This window comes from Trachurus trachurus, assembly GCF_905171665.1.
Source record: "Trachurus trachurus genome assembly, chromosome: 6".
NCBI classification, from domain to species: domain Eukaryota; kingdom Metazoa; phylum Chordata; class Actinopteri; order Carangiformes; family Carangidae; genus Trachurus; species Trachurus trachurus.
In genome coordinates this window covers 29,876,062-29,889,913 of record NC_139897.1, presented here as the reverse complement: position 1 = coordinate 29,889,913, position 13,852 = coordinate 29,876,062, and the positions used below count along the sequence as shown (strand labels likewise).

General features: G+C 44.1%; 3 protein-coding genes and 1 pseudogene across 5 annotated transcripts in view; 1 reads left to right on the top strand and 3 right to left on the bottom strand.

The window, feature by feature from the left end:
- Positions 1-4,158, top strand: part of LOC310987206 (cytosolic 5'-nucleotidase 1A-like) — a gene marked incomplete at its 3' end in the record, with an annotated part of 11,256 nt that extends 7,098 nt beyond the window's left edge. The window contains exons 3-6 of the mRNA XM_083973398.1: positions 1,029-1,164; positions 1,277-1,456; positions 2,442-2,572; positions 4,150-4,158. Of these exons, the coding sequence (XP_083829524.1) occupies positions 1,029-1,164; positions 1,277-1,456; positions 2,442-2,572; positions 4,150-4,158 (456 nt within the window). The remainder of the gene's footprint in view (positions 1-1,028; positions 1,165-1,276; positions 1,457-2,441; positions 2,573-4,149) is intronic.
- LOC310987545 (uncharacterized protein) overlaps positions 1-13,852 on the bottom strand; it is a gene marked incomplete at both ends in the record, with an annotated part of 181,470 nt that overhangs the window by 55,521 nt on the left and 112,097 nt on the right. The gene's annotated exons all lie outside the window — the stretch shown is intronic.
- LOC310987618 (GRAM domain-containing protein 4-like) overlaps positions 1-13,852 on the bottom strand; it is a 54,668-nt gene that overhangs the window by 32,479 nt on the left and 8,337 nt on the right. The window lies entirely within an intron of this gene.
- Positions 9,350-13,420, bottom strand: LOC310987205 (protein NLRC3-like; annotated as a pseudogene). Its single transcript has 5 exons — positions 13,415-13,420; positions 11,815-13,140; positions 11,105-11,271; positions 10,840-11,013; positions 9,350-9,359 (listed from the first exon to the last, which is right to left on the bottom strand). The product of its transcript is annotated as a protein NLRC3-like (transcript).

Below are 13,852 nucleotides of genomic sequence, written 5' to 3'. Positions count from 1 at the left end.
CTTTTTGACCCAATTGACCCAATCTGTTCCCTTCCTCCATCTATCTTTCTTTCATTTTCCCCATCCTTCCTTCCTCCCTTCTTTCCCTTCATCCATCCATCTCCTCCCTTCTTTGACCTAATCTGTTCCCTCCCTCCATCTTTTTTTCCTTCCTTCCTTTTCCCTTCCCTTTTCCTTCCTTCCTTCCTTCCTTCCTTCCTTCCTTCCTTCCTTCCTTCCTTCCTTCCTTCCTTCCTCCCCTTCGTCCTCATTTCTTCCTTCCTTTTTGACCCAATTGACCCAATCTGTTCCCTTCCTCCATCTATCTTTCTTTCATTTTTCCGTCCTTCCTTCCTCCCTTCTTTCCCTTCATCCATCCATCTCCTCCCTTCTTTGACCTAACCTGTTCCCTCCCTCCATCTTTTTTTCCTTCCTTCCTTTTTCCCTTCCATTTTCCCTTCCTTCCTTCCTTCCTTCCTTCCTTCCTTCCTTCCTTCCTTCCTTCCTTCCTTCCTTCCTTCCTTCCTTCCTTCCTTCCTTCCTCCTTCCTTCCTTCCCTTCGTCCTTACTACTTCTTTCCTTTTTGACCCAATTGACCTAATTTGTTCCCTCCCTCCATCTTTCTTTCCTTCCTTTTCCCCTTCCTTCCTTCTTCCCTTCCTTCTTTCCCTTCGTCCTCATTTCTTCCTTCCTTTTTGACCCAATTGACCCAATCTGTTCCCTTCCTCCATCTATCTTTCTTTCATTTTTCCCTTCCTTCTTTCCTCCCATCTTTCCCTTCGTCCTTCCTTCCTTGACCCAGTAGGACAACAGGAGGTTATAAGCACCACCACATTGTAACAATCACAGTCGAATAAATAACGAGTCAATAAATAGATAAATAACCAAAATTCCTCAGTTTCTGAAGTTGATCTCACCGAATCTCACCTAAATTTCACCAAATGTGAATTAATCCGCCACAGAAAATAGTCCCCGACAACAGAGGGAACAATGTGTGAGCTGTTGTTTTGAAGACGACACATGAAGGGCTGGACTTTGTTTCCCATCAGGCTCTGCAGAGAGTGAATCAGCGTCTGCTGGAGGCGAATCCCACGGAGACGCTGCTGTTTGACGTCGTCATGGTGACCACTGATGCGCAGCAGCAGCAGCAGAGCTCCCGCATCATCAGCAGCACCAGACGCTACGGTAATTTAACTTTTTAAGAGTTTATCCGGTCAGTGACGGGTCAGTGTTCACTTCCTGTTGTGACATCATCATCATCATCATCATCGTCATGGTCACCGTCGCTCTGCTGCAGGTCTGGACGTCGGCAGCTTCTGTTTCTCGGCTGAGGAGGATTTCACCGACTGTTTGCTGGACAACAACGTGCAGCTGTTCCTGACGACGGACAGAGACGAGGCGTCGCAGGCGTCGCAGAAAGGTGAGGAGGCTTCGTCTCTTCTTCACCACCACCACGACGTCACCACGACGACGCCACGTTTTCACAGCAGGATGATTAAAACTTCAAATATGATGAAGTTCCCCTCCATTGCTAACATATTGGTAATGGATTGATCGTGTATAGGGCTGCAACTAATGATTATTTTTGTCATCGATTAATCTGTTGATTATTTAAACGATTAATCGATTAGTTGTTTGATCAATAAAATGTTAAAAAATGCCAAATCAGTGTTTCCCAAACCACAAGACGACGTCCTCAAATGTCTTGTTTTCTTCACAAACCAAAGAGAGACTCAGTTTATTGTTTGTTATTGTCATAAAGGAACAAATAAACCAGAAATATTCACATTTAAGAAGCTGAAATCAAAGAATTTTGACTTTTTTTCTCTTAAAGGGACAGTTCAACATTTTGGCAAATTGGCCCATTGCCATAATCCCTTATTAGCAGTAGGTTTGTTACCTTTAATTGTCAGTGCAGAGTTGTTTTCGAGGCAAATGCAAAACCGCGGATGCACGTTGCCTTCAGGGACAGTTTTTCATCAAGCAGTCTCTGTATTTCCCTCTAAAACAACTCTGTCTGGTAACGTTGTGTTATTATCTCATAGCGTGGTGAATGTGCAGGTCACAACTTGTCCACCAGAGCGTTTTGGAGTTGTTGGATTGTGTATTTGATGAGTTTGATGAGGGAAACCAAGAAATCCCACTAGACTCCGTAGCGTAGCTCTGAGCAGCTCACGGCTCTGCTCCGCCGTTCTAAAAATAGCTTGCACCGACAATTAAAGGTAACGAACCTACTGCTATGACTATAGGGATTATGGCAATGGGCCAATTTGCCAAAATGTTGAACTATCCCTTTAAAAAAACTACCCATCCGATTATTCGATTATCAAAATAGTTGATGATTAATTTAATAATCAATTATTGTTTGATTAGTTGATTCATTGTTGCAGCTCTAATCATGTATTGACGGTGTATTGGTGAGTGTGGTGTCAGAAGGTGAATCCTCCTTGTCCTCGGTCCAGGCGTCCTCTCGGCGCTGTTGGACCAGCAGACGGCTTCCTGTTCGTCTGAGCAGCTCAGAGTTTTATTCTGTGGCGACGCCGTCGTCCAGCCCGACGTCAGCCCGGCGTCGGCGTGTCAACGGGCCGCTCAGGTAGCTACTCGCCGCCGCCGCCGCCAGCTGCCTCTTTCATCAGCTCTTGTTAACCTTTCCCATATTCCATGTTATAAACTGTTTGTATACAGTATAAACTTGTCTGTATACGACATCTACTGCCTGTCCTGGGTGAGGGATCCCTCCTCTGTTGCTCACTCTGAGGTTTCTCCAGTTTTTCCCTTTTAAAGGACAATTCCAGGTGAATCCTCTCTCTCTTTCACTCTCTCCATATCCCACATCCTTACTCTGTCTTTTTATGAGTTTAATTAATTAATTATTTGTATATTATCTCTATTGTCTTTATTTGTTACCGAATCACTTTGCACTTTATCTCTTTATTTTTTTCTCATTTCTGTTTCCTTTGCTCATATAATTAATAATTATGTATGCACTTTATCTCCTTTTTATGTTTATTTTTAGCCATTGAAATTTGTCTTGTTGTAATTTGTTATAGGGGTGGAACCTATGTACCGGCTTCGTTCCCTCCTTGCACCATTGAAATTTGTGTGCTAAATAAATAAACTCAAACTCAAACTCAAACTCAATTCAACTCGGGGGTGTATGTTCCTATCATTTTAGGTCTAAAAGAAGGAATCTGAAGATTTGCAGTTTAGTTGCTCCTGTTTTGTGGTAGTTGTGTCTGTCCCTGCATCGCCACGGCAGCAATGAATGGGAGCGGATGCAAGTTCTGCTGCTTAGGCTGTTTACATCCCTCAAAGCTGCAATTTTATTCCACAGACAGCGTCAGATGGCGACTCAAACATGCACCGAGAAGTTTATTTACTTCAAGCAAGCCGACATGTTTGTAAAACTCGATGTAATTCAAAGTCTCCTGGAGTCTCGCGCGAGACCCAAGTTGCCGTGCGCGGTGTGTTCAGGTGCAGTGGAAAAGCTCCCGTTTGTGTCATAAACACAGGAATATCAACTCTTGACTTGCTTCAAGTAAAAAAAACTTCAGCGCATGTTTGAGTAGCCACCTGATGCTGTCTGTGGAAAAAAATGTACACTTGAAGCAAGTCAAGAGTTGATATTCCTGTGTTTATGACACAAACAATAGCTCCAACTGCACCTGAACACACCGAGCGCATTAACTTGGGTCTCGCACGAGATCTAGTTTTACAAACATGTCGGCTTGCTTGAAGTAAATAAACTTCTCGGTGCATGTTTGAGTCGCCATCTGACGCTGTCTGTGGAAAAAAATTAAAAGAAAAATAAGAGAAAGTTCAGATCGTCAGTCTGACTGAAGGTCAAAGGTTCAACCTCAGAGTTTCTGTTTATTGTTCATGATGAGGTCACTGATCGATGACCTCACGTCTGAACTCAATGCTGTTTGACTCTGATTCACTTTCACTGTTCGTCTATTGATTGGTGATTGGGCTATTGATGAGTTCAGGTCTGATCAGGTTATGATCGGTGTTTGGTTTAAGAGAGAATTAACTCTGAACTCAGAAGACTTTAGGTTAAAACTTTAGGAAAATCAAAGAATTGATTATTATCGACGTTTTAGTGTGAAGGTCGTCACACACAGATGGTTAAACCCAAACTGTTACATTTGTTTCTGTCGTTTGTTGCAGAGAGATTAGAGATTATGTATTTTATACATTAATAAAATATTAAAAACAGCATTTGTGTCTGTTGGTGTGGTGTCTTGTTTTGACCAGTGGGGGGCATCATAGGCGTAACTTTGGGTTAAACATTGAGGGGGTTAAGATCTCTGCCCACATGAGGATTTTTTTTACATGTCACTTTGTATTAATGACAAGAGGTGGTGTGATATGTTCATACAGCCTATGTGGGAATGCCAAAATAAAGAGGTAGATTAACCTTTTCCTTTTTATTAAAGCAGATATCAGTGGAATGTTTTTGTTAATATAAGTCCTAAATAGTCCTATTTTCCGTCAGCAATCACTTACATGAAGTATTTCAGCCTAAACACGAGTCTCTCCGTCACTCTGCTCTGCTGTAACCCGAGGAGAAAATTTTCCTTGTGGGATACAAGTGTTATCCAATGAGAAGAGAGAACGGCATGAAGGGCTGTGTGTGCAGCCAAGGGATGCGCGTGAATGTGGTGACGTAGCACGAGGACCAATTGATGCCTGACAAGGGCGGGGGCTGCTAACTCATGGTGCGTTCAAAGAAACTCGTACTTTGTGTTTTTCCTTCCTGTGAAGTCATACCAGTTCGATCTGGTACGAGTTCACGGGTCGGAAGTTACGAGTGGCCGTTATAGGGAACTTTCACAGACAACAGGATGGTAAAAACACGAGCTACGGGTTACCTGGAACGCTACCAAGTCGTAGTTGTGACTTGAAGCTGTAACTTACGGTTTCAAAAGCCTGCCTTGAACGCAGCATTAGCCGAAACGGCCGTGAAGCTGATATCTGCTTTAATGTAAAGACCAAATGTGCCTGAAATCAGTTTTCAGATCAGATAAATCCTACCAGCACATTTATTTTGTGGCGTCTTCCTCTAGCTTTACCTCCTACCAGCAAACTAGCAACCAGCCACACATCGTCAGATTATTAAAAATAGAGGAGGAAAAGACGACATGCAGAGCTAACTTGGAGCTAACGTCCTGAGAGATGGGGCTGTTTTTTTCACAGTGGGGCTATTTGATTAGATAATATTTCTGGGTGAATAAAAACTACATGAAATTGATTGCATATTCCTCTTTCATATTGTCTTTATTGGTAACCATTTTATAAAAGCAAGATATAAGCAATGTAGCAATATATATTTCTTAATTATTTCACATCAGATTATTTACAGGACAGAGATGAATACAGTTTAATAATGAACTCAGTGGCATGTTAACAGAAAAATCATTAGCTGGTAGGATTAGTAGCTCATCAGCAGGAAATGCAGTAATGATTCAGTAAAACCACAAAGAAAAAGAAATCACATGTAATTCATTATATTCAGCGTCTATACAACATTATGTTTGTTTCCAGTTGTGTTTATTGTTGTGTCTGTTTACCTGTGACCAGCTCACAAACAGCCTGTAAAGTTGAACATGAATCATCCATCTTTAAACGAAGAGGAAGAAGTTTACAAGAATCATTGAAAAAATATTTTAAAAAATCAACTGATTTAATCCATGAATGTGAAAATGTGAGTGAGAGACAGAGACAGACATGTAGAGACTGAACTGTCTGTTCAACAGTGAGAAGGTTTCTGTGACAGGAGGAGACTCTGATTCACTCAACACAGAGACACTGAGGAACCAGAACCGATCCAGAATCCAGGATACAGAGTTTGAGTGAAGGTGGTGTTGAAGGTGTAGAGGTGGATCAGTGAGTCAGAGGAGACTCTGTAGAAGGACAGAGAGCCAGCAGGACAGTCCACATACACTGCTACTCTGTTAGAGACAGAGGAGGAGGAGGAGCTGATGTCTGTCCGTCTGCCATTGTGCCTGACGTAGTAACGACCATCATCAGAGCAGATCAGACTCCAGGACTGATCGTTCCCTCCAAACCAACAGTTATCACTGCCTCCTTTCCTGCTGATTCCTCTGTAACTCACTGATATAGAAACTCCTCCTCTCCACTCGACCTCCCAGTAGCAGTGACCAGTCAGACCAGTTGAACACAGCAGCTGAGGCCAGTAGTCAAATCTGTCTGGATGATCAGGATATGACTGAAGCTCCTCCACATGTGTCGCCTTCCTGTTGTTGTCAGACAGTTTGATGTTTGTGTTCACTGTGTTTGTGTCGATTGTGAGTCGACAGGAATCTGATGGAGAGAACAAGACACAGCTGCAGTTATCGATCATGTGATCAGTTATTGACAGTTTGATGAAGACTCATGACGTCAGTGATGTGACAGTGTGAAGATGGTTGAATGTGCTGCTCAAAGTTTAGTTAGTTTAGTTTAGTTTATTTATTTATTTCATTCATTTATCGAGCATAAAAACAAAAAAAAACAAAACAATGACAATACTGTAACTCTTGAATGAAAGGGGGCAGAAAGAAGCGAACTTATATTGTCTAGCCCTTGTTACAAAGAATTAATTCACAAATTAGATAGTACCTACATCCAAGCAAAGAAGAAATGGAAGAAGAAGAAGAAAAACATCAACAAACAACGTTTACAACAAAAGCGACATAAAATAAATTGAGCGGCTGCAGCCCAGCTACTCATCATCTTAATACATTTCTATTAAATGTTGACATGCTACATGCAGTATAGACACATATATAAATTTACTATCACATGCGCACATATACACATAAATACATAAACACCAATATCTGTATATAAATCCATACAAACAAAATTTTCACACATACATGTACACACGCAGACACTTATGCACATGTGTGTGTATACACATTTACGTGTGGTTTTATTACATTTACACCACGTCATATTTCTGAAACATGTTATTTTTAACAGTTTTTTTTTTTTAAATAAGTAAGTAAAAATAAAGTAAAAACACACTTACACTTCCTCAGTCCTGGTTTCAAACACTGGACTCCAGCAGGCTGCACCCTGAAAGGAGGAGGGGGGTCAGAGCAGCACGTTCTCTGTCAGCATGCACACACATGGACATTACATGGCTCTCACACACACACTGTTTTATCACTGTGTTCACATGGAGGCTGGTATGTATGGATGAACACTGAGCACAGAGAAGAAGGAGCTGGAGTCTTTATCTCATGATGACACAGAGCAGGAGGAGACGAGGAGGAAACACTTCATCATGTGTTTTCTCCATGTGATGTCACTTCAGTGTGAGACACACACTTTCACTCTCTGGCTCTCAATCGGCAAAACACATGTCACAGCAAATAAGATGAAGACACAACAGGTGGCTCTAACCAGCCCAGATATCCCACAATGCACCAAGAAAAGGCACAGAAAAAGGAGGAGACTGCAGCTGTGAACAGTGGACGGTTTTAGTGTTTGATGAGGAGGGAAACACACTCAACATGTTTGTTAGAGCTCAGTGAAACAGAGAGTTTAGTGAGAAACACTGAGTGTGAACACAACTTGTGTTTGTTTGAAGAAAACTCCCCAGGAAGCTGAAGAATGAGGCTGTGAGCAGGTTTCCACAGGAGCCACAGCAGCAGTGAGTGGATGAAGGAGCTCTAATAGAAACCATCTGATCACAGTGACAGGACGGATCAGGATCTCATGATCAATGACTCTGTTCTTCTCTGCTCTTCACACAGATCAGCTGCAACACACTGACTCACTGAGATCAGTCACATCATGTGGAACAAAGCAGCCGTCCTCAGGACCAGTCCTGAGCTCCATCAAACCTGTCCACACATTTTTACTGGACTTGAAGTCAGAGTCCAGAGGAAGCAGAGAAACTGTAGAGCAGAGAGAACCAGGCTCAGCTCAGAGCACATGGACTCAGACAGGAAGTGAAGCTCCAGCTGCTGGAGACTTTCATTAGGGAGACACTTTGTGGCTTCATCTGATCTGGAGTCAGACGTGTTTGAGCAGCACACACATCGGGCTGGGTGGTATGACCTAATATTCATATCATGGTATAAATCGAATCCCTTCACAGTGACGTATGTATCGCGGTATGAATTTAAAGCAGAAGTAAGTGATATATTTGTGTTAATATAAGTCTTAAATAGTTATATCTTCCGACAGCAATCACTTACATAGAGTGTTTGGACTGAAACACGGGTCTGTCAGTCACTCTGCTCTGCTCTGAGCCGAAGAGAAAACATTTATCGTATCCTACAGTTTTTATCCAATGAGGAGAGAGAACGGCATGCAGGGCTGTGTGTGCAGCCAAGGAACGCCGTGAATGTGGCGACGTAGGGACGAGGACTGTTATGGTGCGTTCAAGGAAACTCGTATTTTTCCGACCGTGAAGTCGTACCAGTTCGATCTGGTACGAGTTCACCGGTCAGAAGTTACGAGCGACCGTTATAGTGACTTTCACCGGTAAAACAGGTCGGAAAAACACGAGTGGGTTGCCTGGAACACTACAAAGTCGTAAGTTGTGACTTGAAGCTGTAATTTACGATTTCAAAAGCCTACCTGGAACGCAGCATTAGCGAAAACGACCGGACCACTTACTTCTGCTTTAAGTGTAAAAATTATAATAGACATGTTTCTGAATGGGTTTTGTAATCCCTTTAACAAAGCTAAATTGATTAACTTTTTTTTTTAAAAAAGCAATAATGTAATTTTTGGAGCATTTATTGTGCAGAAAGCAGATCTCAAAACTCCAGCACTTTATGGTGAAAATAGTGCAAACGATCACAGATAAAAATGCCATGAATGATAAAATAAATTGCTCATGTTCGCTGTCACTGTCACTCCACACATCTTGCAAATTATCTTTTTCTACTCAACATCCGACACACACACACACACACACACACACACAAGAGGAGTGTGTTTCATGGTGAGCGAGATGTGAGATTGTTTTGGAGTCTCCGGTTGCTATGGATACGGTACGTCTTCTCTCTACGAGGTTCATAAAGTCGCAGACTTTACTTTCACTTTCGTCAACTTACCAACTGTAGCTTTTTTTTCCCCGCTGTCTCTGAGGCAGGTGCGATGACGTCATCAACGATAGGACGATAGAGCGCAATCTCTAACGTGGGCCAAATTTATATAATTTCTACCGTCTACCGCATATACCACGCAGCCGTACACACACACAGTCTGAAAACAGCCATTTGACCACACACACATTCAGCCACAAACACTGATTATTACACTGTTCACTACACTCACTCTCTTCTGATTGACAGATCCAGGCCTCTGGACAGTGATGACATCTGGATGTCACACTTGTGATTTATTGTCTCCTAGCACAACAACAGATCTCATCAGGACAAGATCAGGATCTCAGAGAGACTGAGCTGATTATTGATCATCAATATCTGACCAGACAGAGACCTGATGGTGCCGCCTGGTTTCTGTCTCTTATTTCCTCCTTGGTTGGAGACGCTGGGAGAAAATGTCTAGTCTGAGCAGTGGACATGGTTTGATTGTTGTTGTTGTGTTGTTATTAGTGTGTCAACACTCAACAGGTGTCTACAGTCTCTGGGACTGTTCAGGTCAAACACTCTGTTGGTTCAGGAGCAGTTCAACCAGCTGCAGCTGAAATGTTTCCTGATAAACTCTGAAAAAAAGTCTGATCCAAACATCTGGAGAGACTCAGAGCATAGCTGCCAACAGCTGGTTTCATCCCTGACATCTCTTCTCCTGAATATGAAACAGTGAGTCATGAAGAGACACTGAAGCAGAGTCCTGCATCGGGTCGGATCCCCGCGGGTATCTGACGGGTACCCCGCAAAAACGGTGTTCAATGGGTGGATAAGCTGTCTTGTGAAAATTCACGGGTCGGGCACGGGCGGAACTCAAATGAACGCGGGTGGGTACGCGGGTGTATGTGTAGGCCTACAGAGGAAAACTCACGCGCAGCTGCATGAACCAGCGTAGCAAATCATTTTTTTTTATCACTCACGGCAACAACAGAGCAGCATCTTGATGTAAATAAACGATCTTTGGCCGCTCGTGTGACCGCTCACAGCTTTCCCTGGAGTTTAGCCTGTCATGGCTTGACTGCTCGGCTTCTGGGTAAGCTACAAACACACCGATGGGATCAATGTAAAGGCTGAAGTGTCCTGCTTTCATTAAAAAAAGAATTACGTCGCTATCCTTCTCCGTTCCGGGAATAGCCGTGAAAGAGTACGGCTCCCCCCTCTCTCTCTTTTCTTTTTTCTTTTTTCTAAAGAGTACGGCTGTACCTCCGTTATCCCCGGTGATGACGGCGATCTAACGGGCAGGGTCGGGCAGCGGGTCTTAATATTGACGGGCGGGTCGGATCCGGGTTGTAGTCAGAAATAATCACAGGTGACGGGTCGGGACACGGGCTTAAAAACCAACGGGTCGGGCGGGCGCGGGTTTCCAAAATTGGACCCGTGCAGGACTCTGCACTGAAGTCATGAGGAGAAACTCCTGATCCCAGTAGTTAATCACTGTGACTGATGGAAGCTGCACAGCTCATGTTTGAAACACTCAAAGATTTTGGCTTCAGTATAAACTGTGTTGGGACGAGTCAGACTGTGACAGAGGATGTCAGTGGAGTGGGCGGAGCTTCACTGTGGCCTACACCACCTCTGGATATGGTCTGAGTGATCAGATGTGATGTCATCAATGCATCGGTCACCTGAGACAGATGTTAATACCAGGTGTGATCAGGTGTGAACGGGGCCATAGAAAATGTTCCAGCTCCTCCTCCTCTATCAGACAGTGTGTGTGGCTGCAGCAGCCTCTCCATACCTGAGAGTCTCCAGTCTCCAGTCTGGATCCTCCAGTCCAGCAGACAGCAGCTTCACTCCTGAGGCTCCTGGATGATTGTAGCTCAGGTCCAGATCTCTCAGATGGGAGGGGTTGGAGCTCAGAGCTGAGGCCAGAGAAGCACAGCCTTCCTCTGTGACCAGACATCCTGACAGACTGAACGCACACAACAACACACAGGAAACCACTGTCAACACCTGGAGGTGTGTTCAAGTGTCATCAGATAAACAGCTTGATGGATCCTCACCTGAGAGTCTCCAGTCTACAGTGTGGACTCTCCAGTCCACCAGACAGCAGCTTCACTCCTGAGTCCTTCAGGTTGTTGTTACTCAGGTCCAGGTGTCTCAGACTAGAGGACTGGGAGCTGAGGACTGAGGACAGAGCTTCACAGCTTCTCTCTGAGAGGTTACAGCTGCTCAGTCTGCAGAGATGATCATGAGGAATTAAAGAAGAAATGAATTTATTTTCTGTCCTGTTGAAAAAACAGAAGTGTTTTTATACAATGCTGAATAAATCCAACTATCTCTGCACTTACAGAGCTTTGTTGGAGGCTTTGACCACTGGCAGCAGCCTCAGAAGAGCCTCCTCTGAAGCAGAGTATTTCCTCAAGTCAAACTCATCCAGATCTTCTCCTGATGACAGTAAGATGAAGACCAGAGCCGACCATTGACCAGGAGACAGTTTATCTGTGGAGAGACGTCCTGATCTCAGGGACTGTTGGATCTGCTCCACTAGAGAACGATCATTCAGTTCATTCAGACAGTGGAACAGGTTGATGCTTTTCTCTGCAGAGGGAGTCTCTTTAATTTTCTTCTTGATGTACTGAACAGCTTTCTTAAAGGACCGTGACTTACTTCCGGTCAGAGTCATCAGACCTCGTAGGAGAGACTGATTGGTCTTCAGTGAAAGACCCAGGAGGAAGCGGAGGAACAAGTCCATGTGTCCATTTGGACTCTGTAAGGCCTCGTCCACAGCACTCTGGTAGAAAGGTGTAGATGTGTCTCCAGACACTTGAGACCACCAAGATGTTTGTTGTTGTGACATCAGGTTGAGTCCAGAGTTGATGAAGGTCAGATGGACATGAAGAGCAGCCAGAAACTCCTGAACACTCAGATGGATGAAGCAGAACACCTTGTCCTGGTACAGGCCGCTCTCCTCTTTAAAGATCTGTGTGAACACTCCTGAGTACACTGAGGCTGCTCTGATATCGATGCCACACTCTGTCAGGTCTGATTCATAGAAGATCAGGTTTCCTTTCTGCAGCTGCTCAAAAGCCAGTTTTCCCAGAGACTCAATCATCTTCCTGCTCTCTGGACTCCAGTGTGGATCTGTCTCAGCTCCTCCATCATACTTGGCCTTCTTCAGTTTTAGATAAACCACCAGGAAGTGGATGTACATCTCAGTCAGGGTCTTGGGCAGCTCTCCTCCCTCTCTGGTCTTCAACAGCTCGTCCAGAACTGTAGCAGTGATCCAGCAGAAGACTGGGATGTGGCACATGATGTGGAGGCTTCGTGATGTCTTGATGTGGGACATGATCTCTCTGGCCTGCTGCTCATCTTTGAACCTATTCCTGAAGTACTCCTCCTTCTGAGGGTCAGTGAACCCTCTGACCTCTGTCACCATGTCAACACACTCAGGAGGGATCTGATTGGCTGCTGCAGGTCGTGTGGTTATCCAGAGGCGAGCAGAGGGAAGCAGTTTCCCCCTAATGAGGTTGATCAGCAGCATGTTCACTGAGGTGGACTCTGTCACATCAGTCAGGATCTCAGTGTTGTGGAAGTCCAGAGGAAGTCGACACTCGTCCAGACCGTCAAAGATGAAGACGACCTGGAACTGATCAAACCTGCAGATTCCTGCTTGTTTGGTTTCAGTGAAGAAGTGATGAACAAGTTCCACCAAGCTGAACTTTTTCTCTTTCAGCACATTCAGCTCTCTGAAGGTGAAGGGAAATGTGAAGTGTATGCCCTGGTTGGTTTTGTCTTCAGCCCAGTCCAGAGTGAACTTCTGTGTTAAGACTGTTTTCCCAATGCCAGCCACTCCCTTTGTCATCACTGTTCTGATTGGTCGGTCTCTTCCAGGTGGGGCTTTAAAGATGTCTTCTTGTCTGATGGTTGTTTCTGGTCTGTCTGGTTTCCTTGAAGCTGTTTCAATCTGTCTGACCTCATGTTCAACATTGACCTCTCCAGCTCCTCCCTCAGTGATTTAGAGCTCTGTGTAGATCTGGTTCAGAAGGGTTTGGTTTCCTGCTTTAGAGATCCCCTCATACACACACTGGAACTTCTTCTTCAGGGCAGATTTGAGTTTACGTCGACAAACTGGAGCAAAATGTTCTGAATGAAAACACAGGAAATCAGACAATCAATCAATTAGAAATATAACATGTGTGGTGGAAAATTGCTATGATGGGTATTCTCCTTGTAATAAGTGGTAACATAGTCTTTGAAGTAGTTGTAGTAAGACCATGTAGCAATCCTGTTAACTCCATTAGTGGAGACATTTGTGTATTGACTATAATAAACCTGGGGGCAGAGGAAGGACACTAGGATGACCCATGTACAACCATGTTTACTAACTGATCTAGGTTGTAAATTCCTATAGGGAAACCAACAACTGGAGTAGCCATTTGTTGAGTAACATATCTGTTTGATTGTTTTATTGTCTGGGAAGGCTAGACGTGCTTGTAGTAATGTCTAACCAGAGTCATAAAGTGGGGTATAAGAAGGGACTGCAACCTCTGTTCTTGGGGCACTACTCTGAACTGCTACCTGCCATGTAGATCTGTGTTATGTTCCCTTCTCCCCTTCTCTGTGGAGAATGGAGAATAAACTTGGGTGCATGCTACCTCTCCTGTCTTGTTCTTTGACTCGCCACCGGCAGGACCAATATTTCCACGACAATTCCTCTAAATAACGACTATATGAACATGTTGAATCTTACTCCTCTGCAGACGCTGAGCCAGCTCCTCCTGCTTCCTGCTCCTCAGGAGCTTCACTGT